We start from the raw sequence: 14,925 nt of genomic DNA on the forward strand, positions 1-14,925 counted from the left end.
GTATCATGTACTTTTGCTTGTACTCGATATGCATATAGAATCGTATTAATGGCATAGCTGGCAAACATAAGATATCGGGTACCCATGTAGTGGGCGGTGATTTGAACGAAATAAAATTGAAAAAAGATGAATTAGATGACTCTGCTACCCGTACACAATTTATCAAACACGACGTGTATTAATTATTACGAAAATAATCATTATGCTCGTTCACAAGTAAAGGTGGATAGGTTGTCGGAGTTATCCTATAAATACACCAGATAGATATTTATACACATACACTGACGTAGCTGCGGTAGCGATTCTTCATTATTATAACCGCAGTTTCGGTGTTGGTGGTGGTAATGGTGGAAGGGATATAAAATGTCCGATAATCCGCGCACTACCGTTCGCAAACCCTGTGAATCCGTCCGCCCGTGGGGCACCACCACCGACCCTCTCGCCCGACCAAAGAAAGGGTCCGACCGTTAATACCGTTGGAACTCCCGCTGGCACGCCGCTCCTCGGAGTATTGCGCTGTGCGTTGGAGCGCGCGGGTATGCAACAACTATATTCTATATGACTGCGTTGCCTACCTGTTACCACGAACGAACTGTAACACACGGAAAGCTAGGGGGGATCAGGCGGAAGCGACTAGTATCGGGGTACGTGGTGGTGTGGCGGGGTGTAGAAGGGGAGCGCGGACGACGGCGACTAGGACTACTAGGACCGTGACGACGACGACGACGAGGAAGAATAGAGGAGGACGAGGAAGAGGAAGGGGAAGGATAGGCGGTGACGGTTAAAATGTACGTTCGACTGTTTGCGGTGCCCGGCGCCGGCGCCCTTTGTACTTGGGTGTTGGCCGCGACCGACGACGACGCTCGCTCACACCGCATACGCACACTCAGTGTCACACCGTCCGAGCCGACCGACAATATCATGGCGAGGCAGCAGCTCTTGACCGCCGCGATGATCTTGTGCTGCTGTGGTGGCAGCCTCATCGTTTCCGCGCTCGATATCAACAGACTGTACGGACACATACACTATAAAAGAAATACAGGTACGCTATTGTTTCTTTATAGTTACACACACACACACACTTTCTCTTTATCACTCTATCTCTCCCTTCTTCTCTATCCCACTTTCCGATATGTTTCCCCCTCCTCATTCCAGTGTATATGTATGTAATTCGTTTCGATTTGCAAAATTTCTCACATCTTATTCCACCGTCCCTCAAATAGCAATATAATGCTTATATTTATAGCCTCAATAGCATTTTTTTTTCATATACAATTTAATTTAATTAATAATTTTATTTATCATTCACTTTTAACTTTTTTGTTCTCATCCATTACACAAACGGTTTTTTCCCGTCTAAAATAGTTATTTTCCAAATTATATATGACTATATAGGTACGTACGTTTCGGGAAACACGTGATTATCATTTTATCAAAAACAGGTCTTCAAATATTATTGACCGTAAATATAATTTTCAACACGTTGCTAAACATAATTAATTGATTCTTTAACGTACTTTTAACAGTTGTTTGACTGTAATCATGTATAGGTAATTTGATAATATAATATTAAAATAAATTGATTTACAAAACAGTGCGAAAATTGTGAAATATTATTATTATTATTTATTAAACGCTAAAACGGCAATTTTACATAGTTTACAAATATGGTATTATATACAAATATGAATTTAAATTATTCTATTGTTCTAACAATGATAACTTCAAATGTAAATTTTTTAAAAATGAAATGAGAATGATTGTTCAATGCAATTATTGCATTTTTAAATTTATCAAACTTAATTTAAGAAAAAGAAATTTTCAGATTTATCGGCTTAACTAGGAGTTGAAAACTACAGGGAGGTAACAATTGATAGAGGGCAATGGAAGAAAGTACAGCAATGAGCCTTAACGGCATGTAAAAATGTTTAAAAAAAAAATTGACTTAATTTGTATTTATTTATATAATAATTTGTATACTACCTTTTTATGTGACTAATTATTATATAATTCAATATTATAAAGTGCTTTTTAATATAACTTGCTACACAAAAATAACACTTACACTATTAATGTAAATATTATTTGTTGAATTTATTTTTTCATTATTAAATATTAAACCATATCAACAAAAATTAAGTTTTAATATACATATCATCAACTAATCAGTTATGTAATTTACTTTTTATTTTTATTTATTATGTATATTGAAATTAATAAAATATTAAATTAATTGCCGTTACTGAAAAATGTTTGAAAATAATATTATTATAATGTTAATAAATAATATAAATACAACTAATTTTATATTACTAATAAACTACTTAAGAGACTACTAAAATAATACTCTTGATTTACTTCCGTGTTTAAATAACCAATATAACGTACGGCGTAATGGTTATGCAATTTTAGTACACACATGTGTAGGTTTACAAACTCTATTATTTTAGAATAATTTTAATATACTATTTTAATATAATTATAATATAATTATTACTCAAATGTATATGAAGTGAATTCTTCAGGTAGAAAAGACTTAGTAATTAATAATGATAATTTAATAATTAATTACTAGTTACACATCGTTTATTTTACTTTATAGTTTAATATTAAAATTTTTTAAGTTTACACGGTGTATCAAAAGTCTTCATCCAATTTCAAAAATTTATATTTATATTAAAAATGAAGATATAAGGGTGAAATAAAATAAAATAAAATATATTCTTAAAATAGTCAAGTTTTATTTACTTTGGTTACAAATGTTTTATATGACCCCAACGGTTGCCCGACTCACATCTATACGGTAATCAAATTCTTCTCAAACATTGCTGATCATATCTGGTGTCGCAGCATGCTGTAATCTTTGATTTTTATTTTAAGCTCTTCCAAGTTTGTAGGTAATGGTGATACATACATTTTATCTTTTATGTAGCCCCATAAAAAAAAATCACACATTGTGAGATCAGGGTAACGTGGTGGCCAGGGATAAACTTCGAATGAAACTTTGTCGAACATGCTCGATGTTTTCGTCAGAAGTACGAGGTCGACTTGAGCATTTCTGTGCACACAGACAACCACTTTATTGAAACGTCTGGTGCAACGTCGAATGATTTGAGCAGTAGGAGCTCCAGTTCCCTAAGTTCTTAGTTCTTCGAAAATCACGTTGACAGTTAATGCCGACTCGTACTTATTGAAACGTAGGACGCAAAAGACTTTTTGTTGCGGAGTCGTCATAACGAAACAAACTAACGGTTCCTAGTTCACTAACCATTACGGTGCCAAATTTATCAACTTGATAACTTAAAATAAAATTAGTTATCTAATCTTTCCATTAATACATCGGTCATTAACCTACGATTAACCATTGCCAAACTATATCAATTCGTAATCGGATGAAAACTTCTGAAACATCGTGTATATTATTGTTATAAATATAGGTAAATTAAATCATTTTAAATACTTGAATTATATGAAAAGATTTTATTAGAAAAATATTATACAACAATTCTGTACTTATTGCATAATATTATTTCAACACTCATAATATCTGAAATCAATATCTGTTTTCACAGATAGTAATAATTTAATATGTACTTTAGAATAAAAATTTGTTATTAAAATATTTAATCTTAATCCGAATCCATTAATATAATAACATATAAAATGTAATGAATATTATTTTTTAAAGTGTAAAAGTACATTATAAACGTTTTTTTAAATTTTCTTTAGTTTTCTGCACTTCATTCAAATTATGTGAAAATAATAAAATGTTGTTAATTATAACCTTGATAGGTGTTGTTACTTACTACTTGTTACATACCCCATTGAAAATGCACACGCAATCAATTAATCGATATAATATTCTGTTACACGAAGGTTTTAAAAGTATTCCTACACAGATATTTTTTACCATCTCATATTAGATTAAATATAATGAAAAAATGCAGTTAATCAAATTACTATTACAACGTTATTGTAGTAGAAATAGAAATCACATGGCCAACAATTCCAATCATGATAACCATAATACGTGTGTACAATATTTTTGTATGCAACTCCCTTCTGAAGCTATATACTTAAGAGTCATAATTAATTTATAACTAACGAAAATTATCAATATACTTAAGGGTCATAATTAGTTTATAACTAACAAAAATTATCAATACACTATAGCGGTAACAATCTTTTTTTAAGAATGAAACTTATAATTAGTTATTAATTAATAGTTTTTTCATATTTCCATGTTCTACAGATTGTATTACAATCCAGTATAAAATTAATGGCCAATTGTTTTTGATAGTTTTGCAATTTCGTTGGTCAGATTAGTTGTATCAGTATTTCTAAGTGGTTAGATATATTCTTTTGCTAAATATTAGCTCTTTATTGAATACTTTTAACATTAAATTATATTATGTAAATCAAACGATATGTTGTTTTATCCATTATTTTAAATTTACTTACCATTCAATTCCTTTATGTGTATTTGAAAATACTAAAATATTGTTTGATTTTTAATATAAATGTATCAAAAACTTTAATAATAATTAATAATATTTCAAATGTTAAATATCAACATTATATAATTTTTATATTAATTATATAATTAATATTCGACATTATTTCATCCTCTTTTTTAATTCAAAGTGAATAATATACTTTCACTTAATTGAAATCTCAATGATTTATTTTTATTCTATTAATAGTTAAATTATGCGTATGATAACTTATCTTTATAATTCAGTAAGGTATATTTTTGAATCTAACAATAGTATTTATTGTTATACAAATGGCTGATAAAATGTTCTTTGAAATGTTAATTCGTCAAACTTTTACATGAATCCTATAAATTATAATATACAATATTATATAATATATATCCTGTAAATATTACCTTTAATAGTATTAATTATGAACTAAACCATTTACAAAATAGGTGAATGCTTAAAATATTAATTTATTATTTAAATATACCAACATACAGTAATAAATACATCACTTGTTAACTGTCATGTTATAACAAATTTATTTTCCCTGATTGAGGTGAATATAAAATAATTCAAATTTTAACAATTTTTAATTCAACTACATTGAATATAACTTCATTATATATTTCATGTCACTATAATAAAACGTCCATTATGTGAACATTTTGTATAGAGTAAACTTATATTTTTATTCTATAGAACATTATAAGGATTATAATGTTAGGGGATTGCTATCATTACAATTGAGATTTTACAAAACAAACAAATTATTAGAAAAAGAATATTGCATTTAATCTCATGATTTATAATTATTTTTTTCTAACAAAATTTCTATTTATGTTATTATGATCATTGATTCAAAACTAAACCTAGGCATTGACATATTTTCTAGTTGATAAAATAACACAGCATTATTTAACATACAAAATAGTACTTTCCAATATCCAAATTATAATTTTGCTTAGTTTAGGATTATGTAACATTCATCTAAGGATTAAGAAACAAATCCCCATGATCAATTCTGAACCATTAAGAGATCTAGTTGTCAATTATTTTCGAAACTTATCTGAAATAATACTACAAGACTAAACTCTAGAAGTCATAGTTTTTTTTTGTTTTCATATTAAAGTGTATCGATAAAAAAAAAAAATTGATTTCCAATTACATAATTCTTTTTTATTTTATATTAATATTACACTGGAATTTACAATTCAGATTTGACATTTACCACTTTTATTTGAGCCGAAATAGATGAAAGCCACTGAATGCTATTAAATTTTAATATTTTAATTAATATGTATGTCAGAAGTTATTGTCTTCCTTATTAAATATTATAATATTAAAAATATTAAGTAATTTATTCCAAATGTAAATTATATCCTTAAAGTTGTAGTGTTTGTATTTATAAAAAAATAAAAATTTTATTAGTTTAATAATTGAAATTTTTTTAAAAAGTTTCTCATATAATCATAAGTTATTTGGCTCTTTTAATGAATCTAATCGTATCTCTGTGATTTTTATTTTTTGCTTGTATTTCATATATGATATCACGAGATCTTCTGTATGATTGTACTTATATACAGTTAGTATTATTAAATAGTCATGCTATTTTGAGTAACTAATTTTTCTAACCACTAGTTAATTTTTTGATAATATCTATATTATAGGATCTAAAAATACACATATATCCTCATAGTATCATAGTCTAATTAACATTGATATTAGTACATATATAATGTATCTATATATACTAAATATACTCTATATTCCCAAATATTTATTTCAATTCTCACTTCTGTCAATTTTTGATTATATATAAAACAATGTCATGAAGGAATCAATTAATATTAATTAATTATAAAAAAAAAAAATACCATAAATACAAATCCAAGTATGTATATGCCAGATAAAACCAAAATGCTAATAAAAAATTTAAATTTAAAATTTGTCCACGTAAAATTACTACTCCACTTACTCAATAAAATAACAAATATTTCTATTTAAGTGAACAATTTTAGTTCAATGAAATATACAAGTTTGTTTATTATAGAAAAAATCAATATAATATATATTATATTATATGTATATATATATACATATTTTTAGGCTTTACGAGCCATTTACACTGCCGTCAAAACTATTCCTTCCAATGTTCTCTATCATATGTCTGTTCCCAGTCTATTCCAATGTCTTCTAATAATTCCTTGATACTGTCCTTCCAATTTTTACGCGGTCTACCCCTTGGCCTCGTTCCTTTCACCATATATGCCTATACTCCTTTCAACATGCTTCCATCGGCCCGCCATACATGGCCTGTCAATTCTATCCTTGTCTGTTTGATGAATTAGTCTAAATTTTTCTTTTTGTAGTGCTGGTATAGATGAGCATTAGATCTTATTTCCCATTTCTGTTTCGTATTGTTGAATATGGGTCCGTAAATTTATATATATATATTAAATACTAAAAATAATTACATTATTAAGAAGGTTTTTTAATTCATTAAGTGTATATATTTCATTTATAAAATAAATATTTAAGTGGAATTCAAATCTATAGGAAATTAATTTTTTCAATTACTTTAATCATACTGTAATAAATAGTATTATATTTATATTTTGTAATTTAAAATTATTTTATATACAATATTTGAACATTTAAAAACTTTTGACCTTTTACTCCCTTAATAATGTCGTCTTAAAAATATTAAGTGAAATATACTCGTATACGTCACTATATTTTATAATTAAATTTTAATACATTCAATATTCTATACTTGAATTTTGAATTAACCATAATGACGTGCCAATATTTATTTTTCATTTGAAACATTTATTAAACTGCTTCTGTATATTTTAATAATATATTCACCATAGAAATTCACATAATTTAGGGAATTTAGAAAAACTAATTTTTCACACTGAGTTATAAGAAAATATTTTTTATACGTGATATTTTTTTATATCGAATATTTTCGAATATTATAAACTTTGACGGTTAAAATATATATATATATATATATATATATATATATATATATATATATATATATATAAGCTATTCTAAACACATTTATATCTATATTACTAATATTAACACCTATATTTTACTATATTTATGATTTGTGTGGTTTTATTATTTCAAAACAAACAATTTGTTATGGAAATAAAAAATGTATTACATACAAATTAGATAGGTATAAGTTTTTATAAAACACAATATTCAGCATTTTGAAATACAGCTTGTATATGTTTGAAAAATCTTAATCAATATTTAAATCAAGGTTATATTATTATTGTATAGCATATCATCGTAGAATTGTTAAACATCAAAAGTATATAGCATACAATAAGTTTACTACTAAATTTGGCTATAAGTAATCATCATATAAATTTTACTCTCGCATCATTTTATATCATAATTAAACTAATATTAATGAGCTCATGAATATAAATTTATATATATGTATAACAATAATAATAATATAATAACATATAATATCTAACATTTTTTTGTTATTCTCTTATTCATATTACATAATTCAAGTAAATTCTATAGTAACGTCAATATGTCCTATACAATTTTAATATTTATCATGTATGAATGTATGTATATATAATGAAACAGAAATAGTAATATTTATTTTAAAATATATTTGCAAAAATACTGTTGAACAATGAATATTTATGGTATGTTTGATACAAAATAATATGATGAATATTAAAAGTATTTTTCATATACTATTTTCCCATTATGAGTAAAAATATCAAATGTTGAAACTCCTTCGTAGAATTTCTGTTTTTTTTTTTTAATTTTTTTTTTTTTTTTTTACTAAATCCAATTTGAAGTAGCTTTTTTTAAAAAAAAAAATTATATATGTCAGATGATAGTGATTTTGTTGGATTGGTGTCATATTCTTATCGTATCACGTTTCAATGTGCGGTAAATAATAAGAAATAACATAAATAAATATTCTTACTGTATTCATGTGCATATAACACGCAAACTTTATATTTTCCTTTAATCTAAAGTATGAAATTATCAAAAAAATAAATATTTCTAGTATCTTTAGTTTTGAGTTATGACACAAACTAATGCAATTTTCGAGCAAAATGTTTAAAAGAACTATGAACATTTTTTTAAAAAAAACTCGCAGAATACACACAAAAGTCTCTTATTTTGTTTCACAACAAAAGTTTTTCACGCAAGATAAATTTTCCATATGTTTTTCAAAATTGTCTTTCTTATTGTAATAGCATAACTACGTAAATAGTTATGTATAAAATTTATAAATGAATAAAACAACCCACTACCAGAGCAGCAGAGCGTATAATAAAGTTGCTTTAGGACACGGTTCAAACTTTATGATAATTATTCTATATTTTAACTGTCATAGTTAATAATGTAGACTATTTCAGCACTAGGTACTAAATTACTGATATTTATTATTTTAAAATGACTAAATATACAGATAGAAATATGTAAAAGGAATGAGGATATAAGTATAGTTAGTGAAAATAACTATAGTTTATCACAATCGGTGATAAATAAGATATACTAACCATATTTATGTAATTACTGACTAGAAGATGAATCAGAAAATACATATAAGAAATATTAATAATAACAATAAAAATATAAATAAATAGAACATATTGTTAAGATATATATTATATAATACAGTTTTTTGTACTAATTTTTGAAAATTATTATCATTAGCCTAGCATTTTAGATTACTAGTATCATTGTTATTATAACTAACATTTATCTGAAAATAAGTATTTTTATAAATATTTATCTTTATAAGTGAGAATATGTTATTTACTTGATGTTAAGTACATATTTGAATAATTTATATAATTTAAAGTATGCTTTATACAAAAAACTATAGTATAGTTATGTTACAATACACGTACAGTCAAAGAGTTTATACAGTAATATAGTATAAATATATTATATTATTTAATTAAATGTCGAAATAATGTAAGTATTATGATTGTAAATAAAGATATATGTATCTAAATGTATATAAAATTTTTATCTGTAAAACGAAAAATTAGAATTCATAGAACAAATAATATATACGGACAATATTATTATACTAAAAAAGTAATCAATATTAAATTACTATACTTTTTAAATACTTAAAGATGTATAGTAAAAATTAATCAAGATATTATCCTTAATAATAATTAAAATATGTATGTTTAATAGATAAAATAATATATCAGTATACAAATAAAAAGTGCACTTTTAATATGTCCTTTTTATATCTGATGATGATTTTTAATTTAAAGCCGATCGTATATTGATATATATCTTATGCAATAATCTTTTAGGCAAGAACTTTTTTACATTTTAGTTTTTAATACTTTATTTTTGTTAAAATTATTCAAAATATTCAATATTTTTAAATAAATAATTCATTATACATATTAAATTATTCTTTGTAATTAATTCTTTAAAATAAAATATTTCAAAATTGAATTTTAGAAACTTATAATATTTATTAAAGCTTAACCACAGTTTTTTTTTTTAATTTTAGGAGAACCATGCCACCCATATGAACCATTCAAATGTCCTGGAAATGGTGCTTGTATTTCTATTCAATATTTATGTGACGGAGCTCCCGATTGTCCAGACGGTTATGATGAAGATGCCAGACTTTGCACTGCTGGTAAAGTTTAACGTAATTTTTAACATTTATAAAGATACGAGTATAATGTAATAATTATTTACGTAAGCGATTTTCAAGTTTTTACTGAAATAATTTCTTATTCATATAGAGTAAATCATGTACTACAAGATTTAAAAATCATTTTGTCACTGAACACTCTATTAATTTATGTCTACATAATAGTGCGAATACTGGTAAAACCTAGAATATACATTATTGCTTGGTCAAACCCCAAATGATTTTAGCATTTCGGGATTTTACCAACGAATTTTGGTAAATCTTAGGGTTAATAATCAATGATTGTAAAAGTCCGAAATTATATATTTTTCTAATTCTGTGATAATTCTTACCTATATAAATTGACTTAATGTTAAAATCTTTGTTTATGCTATTAACTTCATATATAATATGGTGTCTACCTATATGGCCTGTTGCAATATGAGCATAATATAACTCATTATACAGAACATAATAATATATTACTTCGAAGTCATCATTCATCAGAACATCAGTTTTTTTTAACCAATCAAATTAACAATATCAAACCGATAAGTCGTTGATAGTGAACTGTTTTTTTTCACATTAACAGATTTAGCTACTTTAACTTCTCTTAAAGATATATTATATTTTTTCTCAGTTAAATAAAAATAATTTTTGTTATCTTTTAACTCCACAACATCATTTAAAATTTCATAAAATCGTATTGTAAGCGACATATTGAATACTATTTATACTTGTAATACTAACCACGACAATTGCAAAACGAATACTGCTTATAAAATTACTTCTTGCAATTGGCCCCAATATAAATTTATTAATTTAATCTTCTATTAAATCTGTTCCAAATCTTAACCATTGAAGACACATTAATTAAAACTTTTATTATAATTTGTATCACAGTCAATAATTAAATTAAAACTATTGATATCAACACAAATGCACAAGAATAAATACAAGTAAGAATTATCACAGAATTGGAAAAAATATATAATTTCAAACTTTTATAATCATTGATTGTTAATCCTAAGATTTACCAAAACTCGTTGGTAAAAGTCCGAACTTCTAAAATCATTCCGTGTTTGACCATGCAATAATGTATATTCTAGGTTTCACCGGTATTCGAACTATTACCATAACATATATATATATATATATTCATATGATAATTATTCATTAAAATATTAATAATTTATTATTATAAAGTATATTCAATATTTGCTGTGTAGTATACATTTTTGATATTATTAACTTATAATAAGTAAAATTTAAAAATATTTATAACAAATTTAATACAGCTTTGTAAACAGTAAATATAATCAGTCATTGTTTATTAACTACACATTTTTTTTAAAATATAAATTTATTCATTTATTATATCAGGTCTATATAAAACAATTGTAATAACATTAATGAACTACGAATTGATTATGTTTCAAAAAACAAGAATATTATTATTTTTATATTACAATGTTACGTGTAAAATTTCAATTAGATTAAGTACTTTTTTTCATGATTAATGAACCTATAATAAATTATTCAAATTATCATAAGTCGTGGTAAGTATATAAGTTGTTTCTTTGTATAAATGTATTTTCATTTTTTATATAAAAAAAATCTATATAATTCAGATAAATAACATTTAATATGCAAATAAAAACGTAGACATGATTTAATTTAAAAACATAAACTTCTATTGCATTTAAAGAAATTAAATTTAGTTAGATATAAAAATAAATAAATATATATGCATATATGTTTTATCTGAAAACTATTTTTTTATTATCATTTAATTATTTTTATTAAATCATTATGCATTAATTGATAATACATTTTTTTATTTGATTTACAGCTAAAAGACCTCCGGTCGAAGAAACAGCAAGTTTTTTACAATCACTTTTAGCTAGTCATGGACCAAACTACTTGGAAAAATTATTTGGCAGCAAAGCAAGAGATGCATTGGAACCATTAGGAGGTGTCGAAAAAGTTGCAATCACACTTTCTGGTTTGTAAATCTTTATTTAAGTTATTAATATGTATGTATAGTTAAATTCAAAGAAGAAAAATTGAATTTATACTGTTGTTTAAAAACTAAATTTACCGTATTTTTATTCTAATAAATACAACTAAACAGGTTCAACATATTATATTTTATTTAGAAACAAAAGTGTCCAACAGGTAGATCAACTTGCTAGTCATGCTTATGGCATAATAATAAATATATCTCGTCTGCAATGAGTCTCAACTATCAACGGTGGACCGTAAATACTTAATAAAACGATTTTATTCGAAATTTCTCCAAGATTATTACTTTAATTCATTAAAAGAAGAACATATTAAAAATCATTATATTTTATTTAACATAATTCAATAACAAAATAAAATTAACCTTTTATCAGTTTAAATGAAAAATTCAAAATATTTGAAGTTTTTCAACCGAATTCATTAATAAATTTCACTAACGAACAAATTGTTGACTCTCCTAATAAATTAGTAGAATATTATTATGTTGATTTATCTAATGTTCTTGCTAAACAAATTTTATTGTTTGAATCTTATTTTAAAGAAGAATTTTTAAATCGAACATTGGTAAAAGAAATTATTGAATTAATTAATACCACTTTAACTACATTTTCTGAAATAAGTACAATATTTATTTTATAGTAGACACTCTCTGTAACAGTCGCTACAGCGAATCGTTCTTTTTCCAAAATAATATTAATAAAAAATTATTTACAAAGTACAATGTGTTAAAAAGGTTAAAAGGACTTTGAATTCCATCCTATTGAAAAAGATCGAGCACGTCAGTTAATTTTAACAAAAATAATTGACAATAATATTGAAAAAAATATGCAAACGAAACTCAGTAAATACGAGTATATTATTAATACTATGTAATTCGATCTTATTTTGTGTGTAATTTAAATTTCAATAAAAATATATAGTAACTATTGATTTGCATAAGTTTTTACTATTTTAGAATAAAAATACTAATTTAAAATTTGAATTTATGTGTCGATATTTATATTATTTAGAATTAAAAAATTTAGTGGTCCTTTTTTACTTTTACACACATGCCCATCTTACATATGAACCGCTACTGGAGCTACAAAAGTAGTGATTGTGATATTGTGGCAAAATAGATACAAATGTAAAAAGTATAATACTATAGAGTAAAGAGAAAAGTTTAGGAAAATAGTAAAAAATCTCGTTAAGTATGGATAATGTCGATATGGGTTTATTTTTTCTTATTTTTTTTTTTTTTTTTTGTAGCAAAAATATAATTGTTTTAATTGTGAGCTTAGTATTTTTTTTAATTGAAATAATAATTTTCATTAATATTTTAAGTTCATATATATATATATATATGTTTGTTATATTTTATACGAGTATATGTTGGATTGACACAAGGTGATTTAAAAAAGGTCCCTATTTGTATTTTATAACAGTAGGATAATGTGACTGTGTTAAATATACAGTCGTTGGTTTGAATCTGGCATCTGACGATTTCGTTCTCCAGTGCGGTGTGACCATCTGGAGAGAAGCAATTTAATTACTAATTAGATAATTTTTTAAACTTATTAGCAACTAAGACAGAAATAGTCTAGTTATTTAAATATTATATTACAAAAATATAAAAACAAAAATATTACTACAAAGAATAAAATATTTTATTTAAACAATCCGTTATACAAGAATTAATAAATTTAATTCATAGAAACTGGGAAGAAGTGATAAATTATATTTTAGTATTTAAATCAAATTATAATCAAAGTATACTTGATAAAATAACCTACGTAATAAGTTAAACGTTTATGACATTTTAAAAGCTAAAATATTTTAACATAATTAAATTTAAATATTTTAATTAATTATTGAGTTATAATAGTATTATTAAATTTGTTTATTTACAGAATCGCAAACTATTGAGGATTTTGGGGCTGCTCTTCATCTAATGAGATCTGATTTGGAGCATTTACGTTCGGTGTTCATCGCTGTAGAAAACGGTGACATCGGTATGTTAAAGAGTCTTGGCATTAAAGATTCTGAACTAGGTGACGTGAAGTTTTTCCTAGAAAAACTAGTCAACACTGGTTTTCTAGATTAATTGACCAATAATATATCGGAATTGTATACAATTCTAATCCTCAATAATTTTCTATTCCTATTTTATTCTATATCCATCCAAGATTCCAAAAAATATTTATAATTTTATCCATTCTTTTGATCACGAATTTTGTATTCTATAAATTACTTCCCTATTTGTTTTCGGTCAATTAAAACAAACTTATACTATTTTAATCGTGCATCAATTTTGAATCACAATACATATCAAAATAAACACTATATACATATCATAATGTACAACTTTAAACATATCTTTTTATTATTAAATATTTATTATAATTATTATTATCTAGTTTTACAAATTGTACTACATAATATATTAATACGTGTTAAAACTTAAATATATAATTTATTTAAACAACGTGTGCCTAATGAGCCATTATATTATATATGTTTTAATTTTTAATTGTGCTATTTTATATCCAATTTTGCTTGTATAACGTATTATTAAAGCGTTCAAATTTTCACTTTAGTAAAATTTTATCTTAAATTCTAAGTAATATTTTACGGCCCAACTTCAAGATTCAACAACGGACAAACATGTTTATAATTGTTGTATGACTTAATAAGTGATATTCTAACTAATGCGTGTGTTTTACAGTCAATTTTATCGTTGTTTATACCATAACAATATTTTCTTAA

At 24.7% G+C, this 14,925-nt stretch overlaps 1 protein-coding gene across 1 annotated transcript; it reads left to right on the forward strand.

Annotated features, from left to right (window-relative positions):
- Window positions 1-837: 837 nt before the first annotated feature.
- On the forward strand, window positions 838-14,514 carry LOC112684827 (IDLSRF-like peptide). The gene is made up of 4 exons (XM_025556522.1): window positions 838-1,042; window positions 10,027-10,158; window positions 12,008-12,160; window positions 14,070-14,514. Exons 1-4 carry the CDS (start codon window positions 922-924, stop codon window positions 14,261-14,263), a joined length of 600 nt encoding a protein of 199 aa, XP_025412307.1. The 5' UTR covers window positions 838-921; the 3' UTR covers window positions 14,264-14,514.
- Window positions 14,515-14,925: the final 411 nt, after the last annotated feature.

This window comes from Sipha flava, unplaced genomic scaffold (genome assembly GCF_003268045.1).
Source record: "Sipha flava isolate LNK unplaced genomic scaffold, YSA_version1 258_pilon_pilon, whole genome shotgun sequence".
Taxonomy (NCBI): Eukaryota; Metazoa; Arthropoda; class Insecta; order Hemiptera; family Aphididae; genus Sipha; species Sipha flava.